Source organism: Anas platyrhynchos, chromosome 12, assembly GCF_047663525.1.
Source record: "Anas platyrhynchos isolate ZD024472 breed Pekin duck chromosome 12, IASCAAS_PekinDuck_T2T, whole genome shotgun sequence".
Taxonomy (NCBI): Eukaryota; Metazoa; Chordata; class Aves; order Anseriformes; family Anatidae; genus Anas; species Anas platyrhynchos.
Genome location: NC_092598.1, coordinates 3502950 through 3526160, shown reverse-complemented (window position 1 = coordinate 3526160; position 23211 = coordinate 3502950). Strand labels below are relative to the sequence as shown.

The 23211-nt window shown below is 36.0% G+C and overlaps 1 protein-coding gene across 1 annotated transcript in view; it reads left to right on the top strand.

Moving 5' to 3' along the window:
* The window catches only part of USP10 (ubiquitin specific peptidase 10), a 49900-nt gene extending 27038 nt beyond the window's left edge, over window positions 1-22862 (top strand). Inside the window, exons 5-14 of the mRNA XM_027466801.3 lie at window positions 3814-3905; window positions 5101-5210; window positions 5657-5712; window positions 7148-7251; window positions 7995-8094; window positions 9338-9518; window positions 13567-13732; window positions 17904-18048; window positions 19185-19250; window positions 21766-22862. Coding sequence (XP_027322602.1) covers window positions 3814-3905; window positions 5101-5210; window positions 5657-5712; window positions 7148-7251; window positions 7995-8094; window positions 9338-9518; window positions 13567-13732; window positions 17904-18048; window positions 19185-19250; window positions 21766-21953 — 1208 coding nt within the window. The 3' untranslated portion in view covers window positions 21954-22862. The remainder of the gene's footprint in view (window positions 1-3813; window positions 3906-5100; window positions 5211-5656; window positions 5713-7147; window positions 7252-7994; window positions 8095-9337; window positions 9519-13566; window positions 13733-17903; window positions 18049-19184; window positions 19251-21765) is intronic.
* The last annotated feature ends 349 nt before the right edge of the window (window positions 22863-23211 follow it).

Below are 23211 nucleotides of genomic sequence, written 5' to 3'. Positions count from 1 at the left end.
CGTGTGATATAGAGGCTTGCACTGTTGGTATTGTATCTCTGGTTCTAATGAGAAATACTAGGATGCGAATGACATGTTTTCCAACTGAATCTGCAAAAACATGAAAAAAATAGCCAGTTGCATTTTATGTCACTGAACAAAAATAAGTATTTTAAATTTGTGAAATAATCCATGTGTAAAAAGGTTTGTGCGAAATCCTGCTGACTTAAGCCAGAAGCTAATTTACAAGTACTGCAGCAGTTCGTGTGTGACAACTTCAAGTCAAAGATCATTTTCTACTCTTAACTGGAAGCTGACCTGGAGATTTCTGTTCAGGATACCCCAAAGTACATGCCTGCCTCGCATCCACATGCTTGCTCAGTAATTGTCTCATTGCTTAAACCTGTCTGTTGAGAGGAAAGCTTATTCTATGTATTTTTCACTTGTGTCACAAACAGAGTGCTAAGGTGTGTGTGTATGTACAGATGCTGGTTTGTTTGAACCCATACCTGCAGTGTATGTTACACTCTAAACTTATGCTATCACTTGGTGATTAATTGCAACTTTAAAAACTTCTGTGGTAACAGTAAAAATAGAACTGCTTACCACAGATGAAGAAGTTACTTTGTCATGTCCAAGTTGCTTCAGCTTTAGGTTAACTTTGTACAGAAACAGTAAATGTCTACAGTATTTTGCCACCAGGTGGGAGCAGAGCTTTTATTTTGTCTCAATGTATTGAAATAGCAATATTATGTTTATGCAGCTTTCTTTTGCACCTTCACTATTAGCTTGCTTTGCAGAGGAAAAATTTGATTATAGATCTTTTCCCAGTGAATAGGAATACATCTCATTTCAGTTAATTTAGGTAGGAATTACATTGCTGCAATTCCTGTTGTTCAGATGCTGCTGATTTCACTATAAAATGTTTACACAAGCATCAGAATGCCATGTGATCAGTGCTTTGCTCTGTGGAAGAAGGGGATTTTAAAAAATAAAAATAAAGAAAAGAGATGGGGTACCTGTTTCCCAAACAGGACTGAGAACACTTTATTAAGTCCTTTGTTTCTACACCTATATACGAAAGGTGTTACGTAAGTATCTTGAGTTCAGCAAGCAATGTTAGCAAATCTTCTGACTTAGTGTTGGAGCTCTGAGGCCCTTCTGTATAGCTTCTGTTTAAAACAGGTGCTCAAGACATGAGCACAGGTGCCTTTTCCATGGATAAATCAGTGTTTCTTACCTTAATTTCACCAGTTGCTACACGGGGATTAATGGTTCACAGGCACCTTGAAATTAATTTGATGCTACTTCATTCATCCACAAAGGTCTGTGGCTTCTTAGTCCTCACATTCAAATGAAACCTGCAATAGATCAGGAGGTGAGAATCAGGACCAAAAAACAAAACAGTTCTCATGTTAATCTTCATGGGGACAAAAGTCCTGAACAGTTAACTTCAGCGAGTGGATTTACTGGCATAGCTTTTGAAGCAAGTTATGAACAATTGATGTTAATTTAGCAAAATTCGAGGAAATCTGGTAATAGAGTGGTAGAAAAGAACAGGTGCAGGGCTTGCATATTTAGAAAGGGATCACAGTACGAGTTCTTCATGTTAGCCTAATTTAAATGCTAGGATAAACATTTTAATAATTCATTTCTAAGGAATAGTACAGTTATAAATATTCTGTATCTGTCAAAAATTAACAAACTTGGTCAGGTATAACTTGCCACATTTCACAGCTAATAACTACACTGTGATGCATAACTGGATGATAGTTGATAGTCTTACCTAGGCTCAGAGTAAGCTATTCTGTAAACTCTAGGGAGTTGATAAGTGTCCTGAGTAGAGTTGAAGATGACTAAATTTGATTTCCAGTTTGTCTTAATACCAATTTATACAGCCGTAATAAGATGGAAGGTAACTGTTGTAATTCTGTTGTTGCTGACAAGGGCTTGATGAAAATGTTTTGTTCTTCTTTGAGCTTTACTTCTCTGGGAAGATGTAATAGTGCAGCAGAGGAAAGAGAAGTAAAATCTGAAGGCTAATGTTTCAACAAACATGGAAAATTAGGATTTTCTTTGTCTCAGAAAAGATTGTAGGAGCTACCCTGGCTTTAACTTCAAATACATAAAGCAGATGTGAATTCCAGTTAGTGATGTGTGTTTTAAAATAACTTCAAATCTTAAGAAACTTTCCTTATTATATGTATTTTGCTTTCTTCCAATACTCTTGTAAAACTTATTTTACTGTGTAAATGTTAGATGTGGTATGAAAAAATGGTATTGAATGTAATTACTGTAAACAAAAGCAATTCTTTGTTAAAAGAAACAAAACGTGCTGCGGTTACTTTAGACATTGTTTCCAAAGCAGTTTTATGACCACAAGAGGATGCTAAAGTCTCTAATATTTTTATTCCATATGATATGGTGTGAGGAAAAATAAAGTTAGCCTAAAAAGGTATTGGTAGGCTTTAGAAACGAAGAGCCTTTAGGTTATTTTTATCCTAATTTTCAACAGTGATTAATTATGTTAACAGGAAGATTTTAAATGTGTGGACAACACATTTAAAACTTTGCGTTAACATATTCTGAAATATGTGAGCATTAATAATTCAATGACAAATACATTTCAGTCCCAGAAGGATTTTTGTCTGTACCTGCAGTAGATGCTAAGGTCTGCTGTTAGATATTTTTGTCATCTGCCCTTTTGCATACCGGGCTCTTAATGTAACAGAGGACTGATACTTACACCTTCTGGGTTTTGGTTAGAACTGGCATTTTCAGAGGTTATAGTTGCAGAGAGGTTGGAATAAGCAAGCTGTGGATTTTTCCTGTTACCACCTCCTGTACTTATTGCTCTGAGCCTTGTTCTGTCACCTTACTGCACCTATTTAGACAGTTCTTCTAGTGAACAGCTCCAGCTCTTAAGTTTATGCAGTGTGTAGCATGATGGCTTTAGAGGCCCTCACGTTCATTATAAAACCAAATAGCCCTCTTGGTAGGAAGATGCTATGTTTATTTGTATTTTCTGTTCTGTCTTGTATGCTTCTAGTCCTTGTTTCGCAAATGTAAAACGTTCCAGACCCAATATTTTCCTTAAACAGGTTTTATTTAGGTACCTAAATAATAGGTCAGACTTCTAGGAAAAACTCCCCTGCTTGCTCTCCATTTCATAGCTGTGACAGACTTCAGTTTATGGGCCACAGTTTTTACACTTGTGCCATTGCTGATAGATTTGAAAGTGTGAAAACAGTAAGCTTTATATTGTGTAAGCCACTAAGTAATCCTGTAGATTTGAAGTCTTAAAGCAGTAAATAAAATGTTCTGTTCAGAAGACTAGGTTAATATCCGCCCATCCTGTTTGCACTGAGATAATTTCGCTGTATGATAGTGTGTGTTGAAACTTGTAAACTAAGGCTGCTACATCAGCATCAGTTCTCTTCAGTGCAGGAGAGGAATTTCACAAATATTCCATAAAATTGATATCAAGGGATTACGGCTAATGGGAATTTATATATACATATGCATCTATATCTATTTATCTAAATAAAATAGTCTTACAGTAGTAAAATAACAATTAAGAAAAATAGTTCTCAATTTTGAAACGACAGTGATTAATTTTTTTATACACCTGACCCAAATTCCAGGATGTCTTCTGCTGAAGAAATCTGTCCGATTAAAATACGAATCCTGTTTAAATGAAGTTAAAATTACTTGCTGAAGTTTCTGGGAATCTTGTTAACTCATTTGCATTATTCTCTAAAGCATTACATTCTTGTTTTGATGGCTAGCATGTGCATTTTATTGATGCTCAATTTACTGTTTCTCATTCTGCAGAAATACTGGAAAATGTAAAACTAATACATAAACCAGTGTCTTTGCAACCGCGAGGGCTGATCAACAAAGGAAACTGGTGCTACATCAATGCTGTATCCTTACCTTGGAAAAAAATAATATGCTTAAGTTAAAATGTATTCTATCTGTCTCAAAGTTTTCCTGGTTTACTCTGGTAAGTGCTACAGAAAAGTATCTTCATGTAAAGTAATGCTGTGGATAAGTTGTTTAATGCTAGCATCTGGGTATTCGGGTGTCATTGAACTCAGTGTCTGAGGTTCCCTGCAGCTGGTTGCACAGTCCTGTTCAGTTTCTCTTAGCTCTGTCAAAACATTTCAGAACTGTAGTTGTCTCGTGACTGGAAGGAAACCTCCTTGTAAATTCTAGTTGTGTCTACTGGTGGCTCTTTGTGCAACAACTTAAGTGTTTCTTTTGTGAAGTGCTAGTACTGCTAGTGAAAATATTAAAACATTTTAAGACCGATCGTTGCAGACCCTCATAACCTATTTCCAGGTGAGCAGTTCTACGTTAAATAACCACTTCTGTCTTATAACTGGTTCTGCACTCATCTGATTTTCTCTATTAGCTCCCATTGTTCACTCTTAACATGTTCCATGAGAACTTGTTACTGAATTTTTACATGGTCTAGGAATCAGGTTTATATCTCAATAGCTGTTGAGGCAGCTGCCTTTTTTATTTCTTTGCCTCTTCAGTAATGTATTACATTTCCTCTGTTCACTGTTTTCATCATGTAGTAGCAGATTGATGTTTTTAAAATATTTTTCTCCCAAGGCGTACTGTAGTTTTACTGGTTGCTCTAGACTTGCCCTTAAACCAAAGAATGTTTCCCGTCACTGTTTCGGTGATGAGGGTGAATCACCACTTTTGTCTTCTGGCTTCTTCCATTCTTCTTAGAAAATAAGCAAATGTTTCCAGGTTATCACGTGCTGACTTTCAAATAGTTAATTCTGTGAAGTCATTCCTATGAAAATAGCTTTCCTCTTCTGTTCCTAGACCAAATGCTACCTTCTTCTTCAGTTAAAGTATTTGGAATGATTAAAATGTCAGTGAAATCACTGCACGTTTCAAGATGCTGAGGTTTTTAAGCAGGACTTTTGTACATTAATAAGCTAATGTTTTAAGATAAGTCCATCCATGAGTTCCTCTATAGTTATCAGATTAGTCTACATAATAAAGAATTAAGTTTATGTATATAGTTTTAATATGATTGAATATTTGGTTAATATGCAGATTATTTTTTCTGAATATTTCCTTAATGCCACTGCGTAGACCCTGCAAGCCTTGGTTGCTTGCCCTCCAATGTATCATTTAATGAAGTCCATTCCAATGTATTCAAAATCACAGCGGCCGTGTACCTCAACACCAATGATAGACAGTTTGTAAGTAGCTTGTTTAAAAAAATAATCTGCGATCGGATTAATTTTATTAAGAAAGCTCTAAGAAATGATTGTTACTGCAACTGATAAAAGCTAGTATCTATCCCAAAGTTTCTTGTGCTTTTCTTTGATGACACTTGACTTTCATCATGAACTTTATATTTTATAATTACTTGAATTGTCAAGGAAGATACTTCCTGTTGCCTAAGTATAGCTTTTAATTAGCGTTCTATGTGCAAAAATGAACTGTGAGAACTGCAAGAGCTAATCTCGCACCTCATCATGATCAGCGACGGTCTGGTTAATTTTTCTATCTGAACATTGAGACTTCTGTAGTGATAATTTAGGGCTTTTGGTTGTCTATAATGACAATGATCTAATTTTATTATTTGTCCTTTTAAGTCTTAACTTGCTGCTCATGTGTAGTTGTTCCTTCCATTCTGTTTCAGTGTTCGTTTAATGAATGAGTTCACTAATATGCCTGTACCTCCTAAAGCCAAACAAGGTGAGTGGGAGTAGAAGGAGAAAAGTCTTTTAAAAGCATAATAAGAAAGCTTTGGGGTAAGGATCTACATTGCGATGTACATAAGATATGTGAATAGTGGTGTTTGATCCCTTCTGTTGGTCTTCAGATTTCAGGGTTTCTTGGTATCTTTAAAAGTTCGCAGTTACTTTTCTGTCAGTGTCATGGTTTTCCTTATTGGTGTTTTGTATCAAGGAGTCATACGTGTTGGACCTTACATACTTTATTCCATTTTGTAGATCAAATGTACAAATGCAATAAGTATATATATATATATATATATATAAAATAAAGGTTAGCTTAATTGTTAAGATGTCTTCCTGGAAACAGCCCCATCCTAACAAATCATTTGGTATTCACTGTGTCCTTCCTTAGATACTTCCAGCTGTTTGGTTTATCAGCTTGCTCAATTCTGTAATTCTGTGCTGTTTCTTTTTTTTTCCTTAAATACATTGCACACACATTACTTCATAACAAGACAGGGCCATAACAAGTCTCTTTAGCAGTTAGAGCTTCCCTGCAGGAACGTGATCATGGCTTTTAATTCCTCACCATCCTGTGCGCTATCGCAGTGTTAAAACTTTGCATGATTCTTGATAATACGTGTTTAGGATCAATGACGTAGTGGGGAATAGAACGTTTTTCAGTGTAAGTAAACTGTCGTACAGGTTTCATTGTTCAATCTCTAAACCAAATCTGTTATATTACAAATAGAAATTACAAATTAGAAATAAAAATCAGTTTCAGGAATGTGTTTATGTAACATTATAAGAAAATACCACTAGGCCTTGATTGTTCCAGTGATTTCCAAGCAGTTCAGACATTTCTGTGGTTTGCTGCTTTTAAGTTTTGTTTCTGTAAAACAAATCTTACTGCCTTATGCAACTTACTTTACTTCTAGGTCATTTTCATTGTGTTGTAGTTTTCAAGTATATTTTATGAGGCCTTCTTTGTATCACCTTTAAGTTGAATGCTGTGTCAATATGTTTCGGGGGTGTCTGTTTTTTTTTTCCCCTCCTTCCTTGCAGGAAGGAAAAGTGATCCATTACAAATACTTCCCTAAAACAAAAGTATTACAAAAATTTAAATGGAAGCAGATTTTTTTTTTTGTGGTTGTTATGGATATTCTTGTTAATTTTTGTAGTGTTGGGTGTAAAAAGAGAGTAATAACATTTTCCAGACCATCTGTAAGTAAATGTGGAATCATGTAAGATGTCTCTTGGAAAAAGGTTATGGATGTGAGAATTGTATCTTAATGATTCTGAGCTCCAGTTACTTGGCTGAAACTGTAATAAAACTGTTAATGAAACTGAATTTTGGATTCCAAAATCTAGTGATGTATAAAATGATTATGAAGTTATAATGTAGAAAAACTTCTGTATGGTGTTACTTATATATACCTCTCTTTGTCTTGTAGCTTTAGGCGAAAAAATTGTGAGAGACATCCGACCAGGAGCTGCCTTTGAACCTACATATATTTATAGACTTTTGACAGTTATCAAGTCAAGTCTGTCAGAAAAGGTGTGGCTTACAAGTCTCTTATTTCCGTAATTGCATCACAGGAGAGTCACTGTACTTAAAACAATGTAAACGCCATACATACATCAGTTTCTGTGCCTAAATATCACCAAAATCAACTACTTGGTAGTTAGTTATAATTAAAGTAGACTTAAATGGTAGGAAGATGTTCATAAAAAGTTTAACAGTTTGGTGTGTCAGAATAATGAAAAAATTGGAACGGAAAAACTTCTCGTTCTATAGGGAAGGTACTGTGTTGATTCATATTTAAGAAATAATCAGTTACTCATTTCTGCTTGGGATTCAGCATGGAATGATGGAAGTTCCAGTGAGACATAAAAATATCATTTCAGGTTTAGTTTCAATTTGAATAAATGATAATGGTTCAAGCCATCTTTTGATTTGGACTTTAACTGCAATTTTTGGTCTTATTTCTAAAGGAAATTGCAAAAAATATTATAAACTAGCACGTTAAATTAAATACGTATCAAAAAGAGTGGAAAAAATGCTTGTATGTAGGTGGAACTTATGTATGTACTCGCTGTCATGGGAGGTTATCAATTCACTTGTTGGTTCTTTTTGAAATAAAAATGGGGGACTGTTACAATAAAATTAAAACTTTGACTTTGCACTTCAGACTCAGTAGTTGATAAATGTTAATGGGAAAGCCAGATGTTCAATGTCTTCTGTCTACTGTTAAATTGAAAATATGAAAATACTATACAATTATCGGATTTTTTTTTCAGGGCAGACAAGAGGATGCTGAAGAATACTTGGGATTTATTCTCAATGGACTACACGAAGAAATGCTGACCCTAAAGAAACTTCTTTCTCCACATAATGAAAGTTAGTTTTTTTCTGTAGCAAACTTCATTTCATTCAAATACGTGTCACTAAAGATGTTTCCCCTCTTCTTGTGTTAATTTTGTAATACCCAGAAATGTTTGGAGTAGAAGTTGAGATAGGTTTAGAATGTTACATTTTCAAGGACTCTCATGTGTTTAAAAAATAATCTTTTGCTAAATAAAGTCTTTCCAAAGGATAAAGTAAGTCCATCCTGTTTACAAATAACCCAAAATGTTGCACTGTATTTGTAAAAGCATTATGCTTCTATAGATACTGAGTGAAATCAGTTTTTTACTGAGCTCAACTGAACATTATTTGAGGCTAACTCAAGCTCGTTGGCCTTGTCTTAAGCATAGGTATGTTTCTCTGCCATTCATAATATCTCCAGTGTCAGTTGTTTACAGGGGTTTTGGCTCTCTCCATAGAAGTTCAAAAATATAAGTGTATTTTGTCACTGATCTGTAAACCCCTGTTGATTAAGATCTCTTTTTGGAAGTGCAGTTTTCTAGACTAACGGCTAATTTATATCTAATTTAAAACAGAACATATTCTATAACTTAAAAAGTTTTATTGACACAGGCAGAGACAAGAGACAAGTTTTCTTTGAAAGAAGTGTTAGGATATGTACACAGCCTAAAACACCATTTTATTTTACAGTGGCTTTATGTCTGGGTCCCCTATTAAAAATGAAACAAAATACTTAGCCAAGTATAGAGTTTAGATCACCAGCTACCAATTTCTCTTTAGCAGGGTAATTTTTTCTATGATATAAAATGATCATTCCATATTTTGTTGTTTAACTGTATGCAGTTTATAGCCTCCTCTCTTTGGCATTCACAAAGAAAATATTTGCTAAGTCTTGGGTTCGCTGTAAAATACCTGTGCAGAAAGGGAGTTTTATTTAATAATAGCATAATTATGCTTCCAGAATAACACTTGACTTTCTAGTTTTCTAACCAATAAGTTAGACTGAAATATATCAAGCTTTGTTAGGAAATTACATCTGTTTACATACACATTAGTGAGCTGCTTTCTGTTTGTATATGGATATGGATAGGTCCAGCTGTGAGGGAACCAGGAATGTACTAATTTTTCTTTTCAAATCTATGGTCTGTGAAATCTAGATAATCTATGATAACATTTTATCTTCTGAAAAAAGTTCCTATCTTCCTTTTAAATTCTTTACTTAGATGCAGGTTTATTTGCAAAAAAATATATATATTTTTTTCTTCTTCCCTTTAAGAACTCACAGTTTCCAACGGCCCTGAGGCTCAGACTGTTCATGAAGAAGAGGAGCAAGATGAACAAGGAGAAGGCAGTGAGGATGAATGGGAGCAAGTGGGACCTCGCAACAAGTCATCAGTCACTCGACAGGCTGACTTCGTTCAGACTCCAATTACTGATATTTTTGGTGGTCATATAAGGTATAGTACTTGTTAACAAAAGATGTTGAGACAAGTAGGCTGCTTCGCCTTCACAAATAACTTATTCCTCTTCTGTGTTTCTCACAGTAGTTGGATGGAAGAAATTTAAACATTCATCTGTCCCAGCAGGAACAAACTGTTGTACCATGAAGCATTTGTTATGCAAGTGAGGGTTCAGAAGATGAACCAGAACGATCAAAAGATTGCTCCAAATGGTTCTGTGATTTGTTGTAGAGTATGAATCTTTTTTTAAGCAACTTAAGTGAACAGGTTATTCAGGGAACAAAACTCAATTGCATATAGAGGAGGAGTGTGAAATGTGTGCTTTGTGTAGTCATACTAATATCTAAAATTTCCAAAGAACTTTACAGCTGCCTATTTTTTATGAACTCTGAGGAGTCTTTCCTCAGAACAGAAAGGTATAGCGAGATTTGTCAAGAGCTAAATGCAATCAGTAAGAGAACTGAAATATAATCAAAAAATTATTAACTTCTATTGTTTAGACACGTGCTTCAAGCGGCAGGAAAGTTATGTGTAATAGTTAATAAATAAAACGTTAAAGACGAAAAGTTTGGAAAAATGTAAATCGCTACAAGATGTTACAGGAATGAAAAGAATGTGGGACATTGCTTGTGTTCAGGTCTGATACCAGAGGAAGTCAGAAAGTGGATACTGAAGGAAAATTTTTTGGAAAGGACACCTCATGGCTTGTTTGGAGAAATATGTAATTTAAAATGAAAACAAGGTAAACACTTATTAAAAACATATTCTGAAACAAAAATGCTAGACTTGACGAATTATTTTTATATTGGAGACAGACACTTAATTGCTAGTGTTTGACTCCTTACGTTGCCAGGTATTCAGTCCAGAGGTGTGAATAATACCTTCTGCCTGGGAAATACAGTGAAATTATTCTTTAGGGATTTGAGTCAGACAGCTGGCAAATAAAATGATATTTTCCATAAAAATTGGCAGATAGCTGTTTGTATGTATTGAAATTCCATGTTGATGGTATCTTCATTTACCCAAAGTATTGTTAATACCCTGTAGTGTTTTTATCATGGTTGGAGTCAAGATCTCAGTAGGAATCCATCAGTATGTTAAATTACGAATATTTAGGGAATGCTGTCTTCTGTAGAAATCCACAGGAAATGACATAAAATAGAGATGGTACTGAAAAGGGCAAAAACTTGCACTGAGCAACAGAACCACAAGGTCCGATCTGACATCTGTTGTCTACAGTCACCACACCCATTTTATTTAGCCTCCAAACTAGGTCACACAATTTACCACAGAAACAGTATCCCGTGTTGTGATGTTGGAAGGCTTCCTCCTCTGAGGCTGAGGGTGGAGATAGGAAGGATTGAATACAGAATTGCCAGTAGAAGTCTACCAAAGAAGCATCAAAACTTGGAAAAAATCCCATGGAAAAAGCAGCTAGGAGAACATGGTGTGCATTAGCATCTTCTGGCTTGGGTCAGACTATTAAATGCCTATTTAGGTGTAATCACTTAACTTATTTTCTTAGGACAATGTGAGGCTTAAATGTGAGGCTTAAAAACACAGAAGAGTTTTGTCAGGGTCTGATCTGTTCATGTGCAGAGTCCCTTTGATTTTTTTCAGCTCATGTGAATTTCAAATATTGATTATACAAGCTAACTTATATCCAGTTAGAAACCTGCTAAATATTTCCATAAATAGCAATAATTCTTCCCTTCGAATGAACTCTTATTTTAAAAGGATATACATATAATGTATTGGTGTGATTTAAGCAGGATAGCAATGAGCAGTGCCTGTTTTCATGAAAAAAATTTATCTTGGAACAGTACTGCTAACTTCAGAGTTCTTAGAATACATGAGATTATTTACTGAAAATGACGGATTTTTCCTTGATCAACTGAAATTTCTAATTATTCTGATTACTCATTTTGTCTATGGAAAACTAAATTCCATCAAAGGTTTTGCTGCCAGATCCATTTCTGAATTTTGAAGAAATGTTGCAATCTTATTTCATGTGACTTTTAAAAAAAACAAACACAGTGTTATCTTTTCAGAATATCATCCATATTATTAATGAAGTCTTTAATCTTTGGACTTGAAAACAGTTGGAATTGCTAGCAGCTTTCTGTTGATTATTGCACTAAATAATGGTTAGCTTAAAAAGGGGCTGGGAAATGTATCCAAAAGCAGCAAGGACTTACACAGTGGAGAGTTTGTTTGTTGGAACACTGTGCTTGCCATGTGTTGAAGGTTTTGTCCTTAAATATAGCCAAGGAGGAAGTGTTAAACTGAAATAAAGATGCTACTGTTTTTCATAGGCTCTCTTCCCTCTGAAGAATATATGTTTGCCAATATAAAGATGCATTGGCTTTCTGTTACTGCGTCAGGGCTTTGCCTGAATCAAAAGGGGTCTTTTGACAGTAATTTGCAGTAGAGGCATAAAACCTGTATGTTAGTGTTCCATATATAATACAAAGAAATTTCAGCATAGCTACATGAATTATGACTGTATTAATTATCTCACTGCTTTCAGGCTTAGTGTGGCACAATAATAAACTGAACAATATCATAAACAAATCATGTCTTTAGTATAAAACAAACAGCTGGGACTTTTTAATGTAAGTACTGCTTTCAAACTAAAATAAATTCTTGAGCCATGTTTGATGGTCTTCAGGAAATCAGGAAGAGTCCACTCAGTGCAGTGACATGGTTGAAGAGCGTACTATCTCTTTGCACGAAACAATTAGCACCAAGCCAGATTACTTACAGGCTCCAACTGAATGTACTACAAAAAAAAAAACAAACAGGAAACATGTTCCCATGCCCTAGCTCGCTACCACTACCAGTTTTGCAGAAATCTCCAGTTTTTGTACAAAAGAGTACATGGACAAAGTCTGGACACAGAAAATGATGGGAGGAAAAGGAAACACCGGTCCTTGACAGAGCATAGTTTATATTTCCTATGGCAAGATCTAAACAAACAATTTAAAATCAGTATGAAATTGGACTTAGTGAAGTGGCTGAAAAAAAGTGTGTTTTTATTGCAGAATTTAGAGTTGGTTGTCATTTTTTACAGCAAAATGTAGATTAGATGAAGATTAATATTTTGCATTTCTGAATATTTATTTCAAAAGCATAACTTCAGAGATCTGATGTGATAAGGGATGATTTTAAAATGGTAGGAGTCATGGTTTTGGATTTACATACAAGCATCCTGTGCCTCCCTGCATAAAGAGCTGGGTTCCAAACATACTTGCCAAAAGTAGGTATGTTTCACAGAGCAGAAATATTTTTGTGGTTGGCAGTGTAGAAACATACTTTAGTGACCAAGGTAGGAATACAATTAGGTATAGTTTGGACTTTGTAAAACACGGAGCTTTAAAATAATTTTTACAAAAATCTAACTATAGCCCTGCGGTATCTTACCTGCTTTTTTAGGGTAAACTATTCCCACTAATGAGACTTTTATTTAACCTAAATCATACTTGGCTGTGTTCTGCTATGAAACACATCGGTGTTTTTGTTTCCAGCTCAGAATAAAATGGTAGAACTGTCTGAAGGCTCAAGATGCAATTCAGTAGACTTGATCATAAATGTTTTAATGTCTGATACTTTATCTTTTGGTCCTAATTTGTGATAGATTATTTTCCATTCCTGTATCCACATTTCATGTTTACATGGGAGAGAAAAAAATCGTCCTGAGTCGAATCTTTTTAAATGCGTGATCAAGAATTTCCACGTTTCTCTTTAACTATCTGATGCTTACCCAGTAACTGTTTTAATCCTTGCATAAATAAAACAATTCATATATAATTCCAGCCAGTATGCTCTAAGGGGGTGTGAAAGTCATTTTACTTGGATGTGTGGATTTGTGGATGAGTGGATTTAAGTTGTTGAAACTTATGCTTAAGCTTTGTTATTTGCTTGTTTGGTTTGGTTAAACTATTAATTGTGTTATTAAGGTAGACTTCGATCCATTTTAACTTAAAAAATTCTACATTGTTGAAAATCACCTTGCTTTTTTACACTTTATTTTTTTTTCCTGTAGATCTGTTGTTTACCAGCAGAGTTCCAAGGAGTCTGCTACACTGCAACCTTTCTTCACCCTACAACTGGATATCCAGTCTGACAAGATACGCACAGTTCAGGATGCGTTGGAAAGTTTGGTGGCAAGAGAGTCTGTCCAGGGTTATACCACAAAAACCAAGCAAGAGGTGTGTTTTGTTGACCCCTTTTTACAGTCAAATATTAAACTTTTTTTTTAAGGGTTTTTATTCAGCTCTTGGTTTACAAATAGTTACTTGAACACTATTCCTTATGTTAATAAAAGAGGTGCTAACCTTTTCAGTGTCCTCCAGTGGTAAAATGTAATACATTTTAATACATACAGTGAAAGTCATTCAAAGAAGAGAGCTAATTCTTAAGCAAAACTGTGCCTGTAAATTGGTATGGTTTCTGAGTTGGCGTAGTAATTGGTTGAAGATTTTAGTTGAGTATATATTAAATTAACAGGGTAAACTGTGATAATAATATGTACTATTCTAAGCAAAATGGCTTTAGCTAATCTTAACGTGCTGATTCCTAGGGACTGCCAGGTGTTCTTGTCACAGGAGCAGCTCTTCAGAGCACTGCTTGAAAGAGCACCGTAACGTTAGGAAGAATGCTCTGGAAGCACTACACTTGCGTCGTTTGTCTGCCTTGCTGTCCCTGATGGGTTTTTATTCACACATTTAACTTACAAGTCAGCAATGAAATTAGTTGTCGATGGCTGGCTTGGTAGAGGCCCATGCAGAACCTCCCTAAAACACATAATGGTCATTATCGTTGTCTGGAATGAAAATCTAAAATCTTTCAATAGCCAATAGAACTGCTCAAGTGTCCATGACAACTATGTAGTTGCTTGGTTTGCTGTATGCAATTTTGCAGAAATACTGTATTCAGTTTTAAGTAATCAGTTGAACGAGAATATTCTTCACAGCTGGGGAATATCCAGAAGAGAGCAAACAGTGAATGGCAGGCTAAAAGCTCTGCTACAAAAGGAAAGAATAAGGGGCAGGAGCTGTTCAACTTCAAGAAGAAACAATATGGAAGTAGAGGGATGAAACTGGATTTAAGACTTGGCAAAGGCTGCTCTAAAAAGGAAGAGACTAATTATTCTGTGATACTTGAACAGGAAATAGGAACCAGGCTGAGCTTGCCTGAGGTGCTTGTGGAGTTGTCGTTCCTATTTAAGAGAAGGTTAGAGAAACGCCCATCAGGATTTATACGAACTGTTTCTCATTGAATTAGAGGGGATGGACTGGAGGACCTTTAGAGATTTCCAAGCCTTGTGATTTTCTGTTACTTGGAGAACCAAGACATTTTGTTCTGCACCCTCATTGTGCTGGGCTGGAGCTAACTTTCCCTGTTTTTTTCCTTTTTGCTGCTCTATAGCCTTTCTTGGTTTTGTTTTGTTTTGAGGAGGAGTGAGAGTGATTGTGGTGCAGTTTACCTGCCCTGCCAGGTGAAGCCACCAGACTCATGCAGCTCTGCTGACTGCTTATCATAATTTTCAAATAATACTGTACGTAAAAGGAGTAATTGCTTGAGAACTTGTGATACAGAGTAATAAATTAAACTTATTTCCCAAGTGTCGTGCTTGTTACGGGATGCATTACTAACGAACGTCATCTCTGTTGTGGATGAATTGCTCAGGTGTCAATTTTTCATACACTTTTTGTAATTGTTTTCAGTAGTCCAGTATGGAAAGAGAGTCCTCAGTTGTAGTTGTTCTGTCTGTCATTTTATTTCTGTACCTGTTAGTCTTTTAAATATGCCAAATAAAAATAGGGTCAGATTAAGAGAGCATGGACTACTTTATTTGAAAACCTGAAGGTGGATAGCTGAAATTTGTCTGCTTTGTGTGCTCAGTAGGAGTGAGTGAGTGTTGTGAACATTTGTTTCTCTGGTTGTCTTCCAAGTAGAAACGTTTGCAATGCATACTTGTCAAAATTTACCACATCAATTTTGTTTTGCTAGTCATTCTTTTTTTTTTTTTTTTTTTGGTCTTTACTGCAGATGGTATTAACTTCTTTACTGAAAACCCAGTTCTCAATTACACGGTTTGCAATAAACGGGTGTTCAGTTTTGGTGCTGGAGGTTATATTTTAGAGTCTGAATGGAAATACAAGCATTCACAATGTCTTTTAGATTTTTTTTTTTTTTTTTAAAGAAAAATTCAAGTTGAAATAGCTGCTCTTGTATTACAAATTGTAGAGAAAACACTGAACACGTTGACTTTTAGGACTTTGCAGATAGTAATTTTCTAAATGTGTTGCGAAGAAGCATTCCATCCTCATTTTCCAGATGGGAAACTCAGGAACTTTTGCTCAAGCTAAAAATCTGATTGTATTATTTGATTTTTTTGTTGTTGTTTTTGTCTTCTGTTTGTTTATAATCTGAATTGTATTCTTTACGAGTTCTGGGAATAAGCAATATATGTGAAAAGAATAATCTTCCACATATGTGAATGATTTCTCTTACAGTTTAATTTTTTTAAGTTATTAGAGCTAATTTTGAATTTTATGTGTGTATTAATATAAACAGGAAATCGCTCAGGGAGTTGCAGTTGAGTTGAAAATAAATAGGTAGTTTACACAGATGTTTAAAATGGAATGTCATTCTCTTGCTGTTTATCCCTCTCTGGTTCTTCGTGGTCAAGCAGATCAGTTTCTGAAATCTTGAACATTTAAACAGTGAATACATATGTGTATTCGAAAAGCTTAATTTTTAACTTCATTAGAATGATATTTTTTTCTTATTCACAGACCTGTTCATGTTTTTCTACCAGAAGTGTATCTTCTTGAGTAGCAAAGCAGCCTTGCTTCATTTACTTTTCCAGGTTACCTTCCACAACTCCTTCTAAGGAGTCTTCACATCCCCTGGAGCTCTCAAGCTGCTCCTTGAGGCTCATACAAATATTTTCTTAGGACTCTGAGTCGTGTTCACTAAACAGGCGTTTGTGGCAGTGTTTGCTGGTGGTGTTGCTGCCAGGAATCGGGGCCCCTAGCAGTGTCAGGACAGCAGAGCGTGTGCCTGCTCCTCAGCTGCTGCTCTCCAGCCTGGCACAGACACACACAGCTGCTTTGATCTGCGATCTAAGCCAATGTACTGGAGGTGGTGGCACAGCTGAGGGGCAGGCATCTGGTCCCATACACCAGCTGGCTTACTGGGGGTGGAGAATGGCAGCTGCTGAAACCACTGCAGTGACATTCTTCAGCATCCTCCTGTTCTTGGTCTGGGCTGGGGTCTGTGAAATTTTTTTTTTTTCTTTTGCTCAAAACTGAATTAAAGATTTGAGATTGAGAAGACTCAATTCCAGGAAAATCTTGAAGTAGTGTTAACTGTGTGAACTGAGTGCATATTTTTTCTATATATATAAACCTATCCAGACTTGCTCCCTAAAAGCAGGAGCCATTCCGTGCTAAGATGCATGGTACATACATGCTCCCTTAAGTTCCTGGGAGAATTGTGTGAACCTCTTCTTGTCACCTTCCCTTTCACAGTCTGCCTTACAGCTTCTTTTTCTGCCTGTTATTCCTGGAAGATGGACAGGTGGGCACCAGCAGGCACTTAGTTGAGTGGAAAAGAACAGGGCTCTGTTTGGCTTGCTTGGTTTAAAAAAAAAAAAAAAACACAACAACGAAAAGCACAAAATAAAACCTCTCTTAAAGCTCAGAAGCTGCCCCTGTTGCCAGTGGTTAGATGGTTTTTGGATGCAGGAAGGTGTATTTTGAACCCTTAGGATGTAGGTAAAATTTTACAGTTTGTAGAGACTATTTCTGTTTCAAATGTCAAATTATTTCTTGTAAATCGGATTAGCTCAAATCCGTGAGGAAGTCAAGTGCCCTACAAAATCTGCTTGCTTCAGCATCGTAAGAGGCCTAAGTTTTAATGGTCAGGCTTGGAAAGTGATAGCTTTTCCGCATGAATTTCTATTCCACATTCAGTAGCAGAATTTGTTGGAATACAACATGCTGATTTATCATAAAGACCATGAAAGCGGCGTTTCTCGATCAGAAAATTCAGGAAAAACCAAACAAAAAACACTAAAGCAATTATCTGGATATTTGTTTTTTATTTCAGAATTTCTAGGAAGGCTTTTTTTTTTTCTTCTGAGTCCAATTTTAATTTCCAGACAGTAACTTTACGGGTAGCTTGGCTAAAGGTCCAGTATGCTTTAAGATTTTAAACTGCAGTTTTTATTATAAGTTAATAAATAAGCTGTGTTATATTATGTAGACTCTTTCGAACTGATGTATTTCAAATTAAAGACAAATTTTAAAGGAGTGATTTTGAGTAGTCAGCAAAAACCAGTTTTTCTTGATCTTTGTTTCTTCTTTTTAGGTGGAAATCAGTCGAAGAGTGACACTAGAAGAACTCCCCCCTGTTCTTGTTTTACACCTCAAGCGGTTTGTATATGAGAAGACTGGTGGATGTCAGAAGCTTATCAAGAACATTGAGTATCCTGTTGATCTGGAAATTAGTAAAGGTAAAGATTTTGGAACAGAATTTTCCCCTTTTTTGGAAGGAATAATATTAAATTCTGTAGTGTCATCTGTTTTTTCCTTTTTTGCTCCCAGCTTTGTGCACAAGAAGGGTATTGCCACCTAGAAACTGTAGTAATTTGGATGAATGTCTTGTATGCTTTCTTTTTCTCTCTAAAGAGAATATATTATATTTAGGCTTCTGGGTTCAGTCTTGCTGATTCTGACGTTGCCTGTAACACAGTTTGGGCCACCATTGTGCAGTAGTGAAAGATCTTAAAACCTCTGCCACATCCTAGGCATTGAGTTGGCTGAATAAGAGTTTCTTGCAGATGTAAGGAGTAAGGTTGTAGGCTGAGGACAAACAGTGGAAATAACCCTGTTCAACAAGGGCTATGTCCCTACCCGAGGCTGGTGCCAACTAATACTAGATACTTTTATGTCAGATTTCACTCAGACTTGGCAAACTGTTGTAATAAATAATGGCTGATGAAAGGAAGTCAGCACTTTATAGAAAATACAGCCTGAAGACAGACTAGTAAGCAACATTTCAGAGGTTAAATGATAAAGGTCTGCCTTTTAATAATTATTTTAAGAGATGTTGATTTTTACGAACTCTGAGAACTTGCATGTAATCCAGCATCTGAAGTTTGCAATGTTAAATGCATTTTGTTTTAATCTGACAAGATGACTGTTAGCGATCCAGCTTAGATAGGAAAAAGAAATAAAATCAATTATTACTAACTATTAGTAATGATCTCAGGTTGGATAACGTGCTTTGTCGGGTAGTAATATGCTTTAGTTTTACTTAATATTTCATTTTCAAATGCCTTAATGGGTATTTGTAGAACTAGTGTATCTGATCTGTTGCCTGTTTCTTTCGCTCTCTTTTTTTTTTTTTTTAAATGGTAGTTTTAAGCTTTCCGTGAATACTAGCTTTCATCAAACTTCAAAATTCATTGCTTTCATTGCCAGGTATCAGAATCTTGAACATCCTTTAAAAATTACAGGAGACATTTTAGTTAAAACTTCCTCCGTTACTCTGGTGTTGGTTTCTCTGTTTTTAGAAATAATTGATGTTTGTTGAAACTGAATCTCCACACTTGTTAACTACTGTCTTTGACTTTTTTCCCTCCTCCAGAGCTACTGTCTCCCGGTGTGAAAAGTAAAATTTTTAAAGGCCAAAGAACCTACCGGCTCTTTGCAGGTATGTTACCTGTAATTATCTGTGTGCCTCTAGTTCCTGTATTGCAAATAGAAATTCTGCATATAGAATTCTAGAAACCATGGAGTTTCCTGGATAACATAAGTTTCCTTTAAGCTACACTGAAATAACTTGGGAATATCAAGTTCTATTAGTGATTTTTTTATGTGCATATATACATATAATGCTATATCTCTTTATATATCTGACTATTCCAGCTTGAAACCCTTACAAAAAGAGTTCTGTAGCAGATCCATCCTGAAAAATATCACCAAAAGTTGAAATACAGCTGTAATACAGTTTGCCTAAAATACACCATGGGTTTTCAGAATAACATTTCAAACACCTATTGGAATAGCTGTTTAAATGCTGTCCTTGCGTTGCTTTCAGCCCTCAAGATGAGTATTGCTGGCAGTGTATGAAGAGCATGCTGTAGGTAGAAAAGTTTATCTTGGAGGAGAAGATGATTTTTGTGTGAAGAAATGATGTTTTTAAGAGAGTCTGCGATGTATATGGAATACCTAAATTGGTAGTTAAGATTGGAAGCTCATGTAAGAACTCTGAAGCAGCATTTTAATATTGGACAAAACAGTCTCTAGGCAGCAATGGATTTCCTGCAGTTTAGCACTCCTACACAGTTTACGATCTGCACCTGCTTATTTGCCTTGGCATTAAGAGAACATAATAAACGGGAGAAGCAGAAGTTTTAACTTTCATGTCACCAAATCTGTGCCAGTACTGGTGGCCTTATGTGACTTGGTGGTTTGGATCCAGTTTTGTGATCACTGAGGTCATAGAAGGAAAAAAACAAGAAACTGTCTCTTTTGGAAATTCAGAACTGTTCCTGGCAGTGTAAATTTTTTTTATTGGTAGTAGATTTCATGGGACAAGTTCAGAGACTGTGTTTAAATGGCTTGAAGAAAAGTCATCTTGTCTGGGGCCTCCAGCCCAAGAAGGACATGAACATACTAGGAGTCCAGAGGAGGGCCACAAAGATGATCAAGGACTGGAGCACCTCTCCTATGGAGACAGACTGAGGGAGTTGGGGTGGTTCAGCGTTAATGCACTGTTTTGTTTTTTTTTTTCTGATTTCTTCTTTGGAAAAGTTATAGTACTTCAGTCTTTTGTCAGTCTAGGACTTCTCATCCACTGAAACTCAGCTAGTTAGATGATTTTTAAATCATTAAATAAGGCTTTGAAGAATCCACAGATACCACACAGGCTAGTCCTAATTACGTAGTGATAAACTACATTTTAGAACGTGGATAATATAAGTTGAAGTTGCCGTAAAAGGTTTATTTCACAAATTCCCCAGAATTTGTAGCTGTGGTATATTTTGCCTTTTTGCTTTGTTTAGTTCACATTGCTGTAAAATGTTTGGTTGTGTACAAGCACTTAGACACAAGCACTTTCTTCCACTTAGAGGCACTGTCTGCACCTAACACCGAGAGCTCAGTGTTGAGTTTCAGGTTTGGTTTCTCTAAGGAGAGCTGAGATGTATCCTCTGAAAACATTTTGGACGTGAAGATATTTGAGGAGAGAAGACAGTTTGATTCTCTCCTGGAAGTAGTAGTATTCATAGTCAATCAGCTATGTCCCGTTCACAGTTTTAAGGAGATTACTGAGAACTAATATATGGGAAATGTGTACATTGGTACTTCAGCAGAACCTGTTTTCAGAACAAAATTCTAGTTAAAAGAAAAGAATCATCGTGGATGCAATAATTGGCTTTATAATAATCAGTGTGATTTGAAAAATGTTGTGTTCTGCTGGGAGTTTATTGTCCTCTCATATATTTTCAGTCATTTTTTTTGCCTAAGGGAAAGGAAGGCTTTTTTACGCTTGTTTGCCATATAGAATGCCCTATAGTTGCCTGCTTTTTTTTTTTTTTTTTTTTTTTTTTTTTTTTTTTTTTTTTTAGATCATGTAGTTCTGCCAGAGTTTTCTTTTTAATAAGTAGCTTCAGTAAAATACTGTCACCAGCAGACAGAACACGTAGTAGCTTGTAGTATCTCTTAAGCATGGCAGTGTCTGTGGGGAGCTGAAAAGGGTTGCCTTCTGCTGCAGATGACCTTTGTGAGGCAAATCTCTTCCCAGAAAATCCTCCAGGAATTTTTAAAATGTTTTGTGGTGGTTTTTGTTCTTAATTCAGTGTCCTTTAGAATCAGGAGATTTGGTATAGTGGAGAAACATCACTAATAATACCGAGTATTTTGTACTTTTTAGGCTGAAGTTACATTTTGCAAACACAGTTTTAACACTTTGGAATAAGAAATTCCTCTGAATGAATGCTATCATGAAGTGTTCAGGTTTTTGTAAGTGGAGGTTTTGGCTGAAGTTTATCACCAAGTGTAAGGAAGCACTTACAGATTCTTGTTTAAGCCAGATCAAGCTATCTGGCTAAACCACCATGAGTATGCTATGAAGAAAGCGGGACGTGACTTTTTCTTGGTTTCATCTTTCAAGGGATATTTATCTATGTATACAGTGTATATGCATCATGAATTTCTCTTTGCAGTTGTCTATCATCACGGAAACAGCGCAACTGGTGGCCACTACACTACGGACGTCTTCCAAATTGGTCTAAATGGCTGGTTACGCATCGATGACCAGGCAGTCAAAGTGATAAATCAGTACCAGGTGGTGAAGCCGTCTGCAGAACGCACAGCCTACCTCCTGTACTACCGCCGAGTTGACCTGCTGTGAAACTTCTCCCTTTTATGCTGTGTGTGCAAGATACCTGCTTTGTAGAACGCCAACTATCACTAACTTTTTTTCCTCCTGTAAATGCTCTTTTGAGTGAATCTTTTTTTTTTTTCCCTTGCAACTATGGGATAGAGTGAAAAAGGAAACTACCTTGGGTTTGTGCACAACATAGTTTGTGTTGACTTTTGACTTTGCAGAATGAAGTCACTTGGTTGAAAGACTCAGTCTCAAGAATCACAAAAATATTAAAAAAGAAAAAAAAAAGAAAAAAAAAAAGAAAAATCTGAGTTAATGCTGAATCCTAAGATAATAAAAGGGGATTTGCATTTGATTCCCACTTTCTAATTGCGTAGTAGAAGAAAACCCTGCACCAGCAACAGAACTTGTAGATTTCTGTGAAAATGTTTTATCTTTACTTAAGTAAAAAAAATAAAAAAATAAAAAAAATAAAAAGCGCTCTCTGCTTCCCCAATAGTTTTTGATAAGTGGTAAAATATGAGCCGATCTGTATGAGATGGGAATGGTCCTATGTGCTTCAAAAAATGTACAAACGTACAAAATGCAGAGTTGCTGGTTCCTAATAGGAAGACACATTTTAATAATTGTGCGATGAGAAACTGCTTAAGTACACATTGCAGATCAAATATTTGGAGTTAAGATGTTAGTCTATATAGATGGGTGATTGTAACTTTATTGCTATTAAGAAATTTCAAACTGCATTTATGCTTCTGTGTACATGAAATTAAAAAAAATGGGCAAAATAATTAAGATTGATATTTCTTTAAGTCTGCTTTGTTTAATTTTGCTGTCTGCTCTCCTATAATGTTGAGTTCCTAATTGTACACAGTTTAGTGATATCTAGAAGTATAAAGTTGTCGCCCATCAATAAAAGTCACAAAGTTGGTTTAAGGTGTGTGCGTGTGGGTTTTGTTTTTCCTCTAGTGTAAATTCTAGCCTTGGAAGCTCCTGAAAATGGCTTCAGAACACTTTTTACAAGGTGGAGATGACGTCCCCCAAATGAAGTGCAGATGCTTTTTGTCTTTTACAGCTTCAGAAATGCTCCCATTTGGCACTGGGATCCAACAACTTTCAGGAGAGAGGAAAAGGGAGAAGAGATCAGTCAGCCTGGAGGAGCTACGAGGCTCCTGCAGGGCCCACGCCTGGGATGCCTGTCCTAGTCCCAGAGCAGACGGCGGGGGGGTGACTTCCTTTTGTGCCCAGCACAGATGCTTTGAGGTAGATGTGGTTTTGTCTCAAT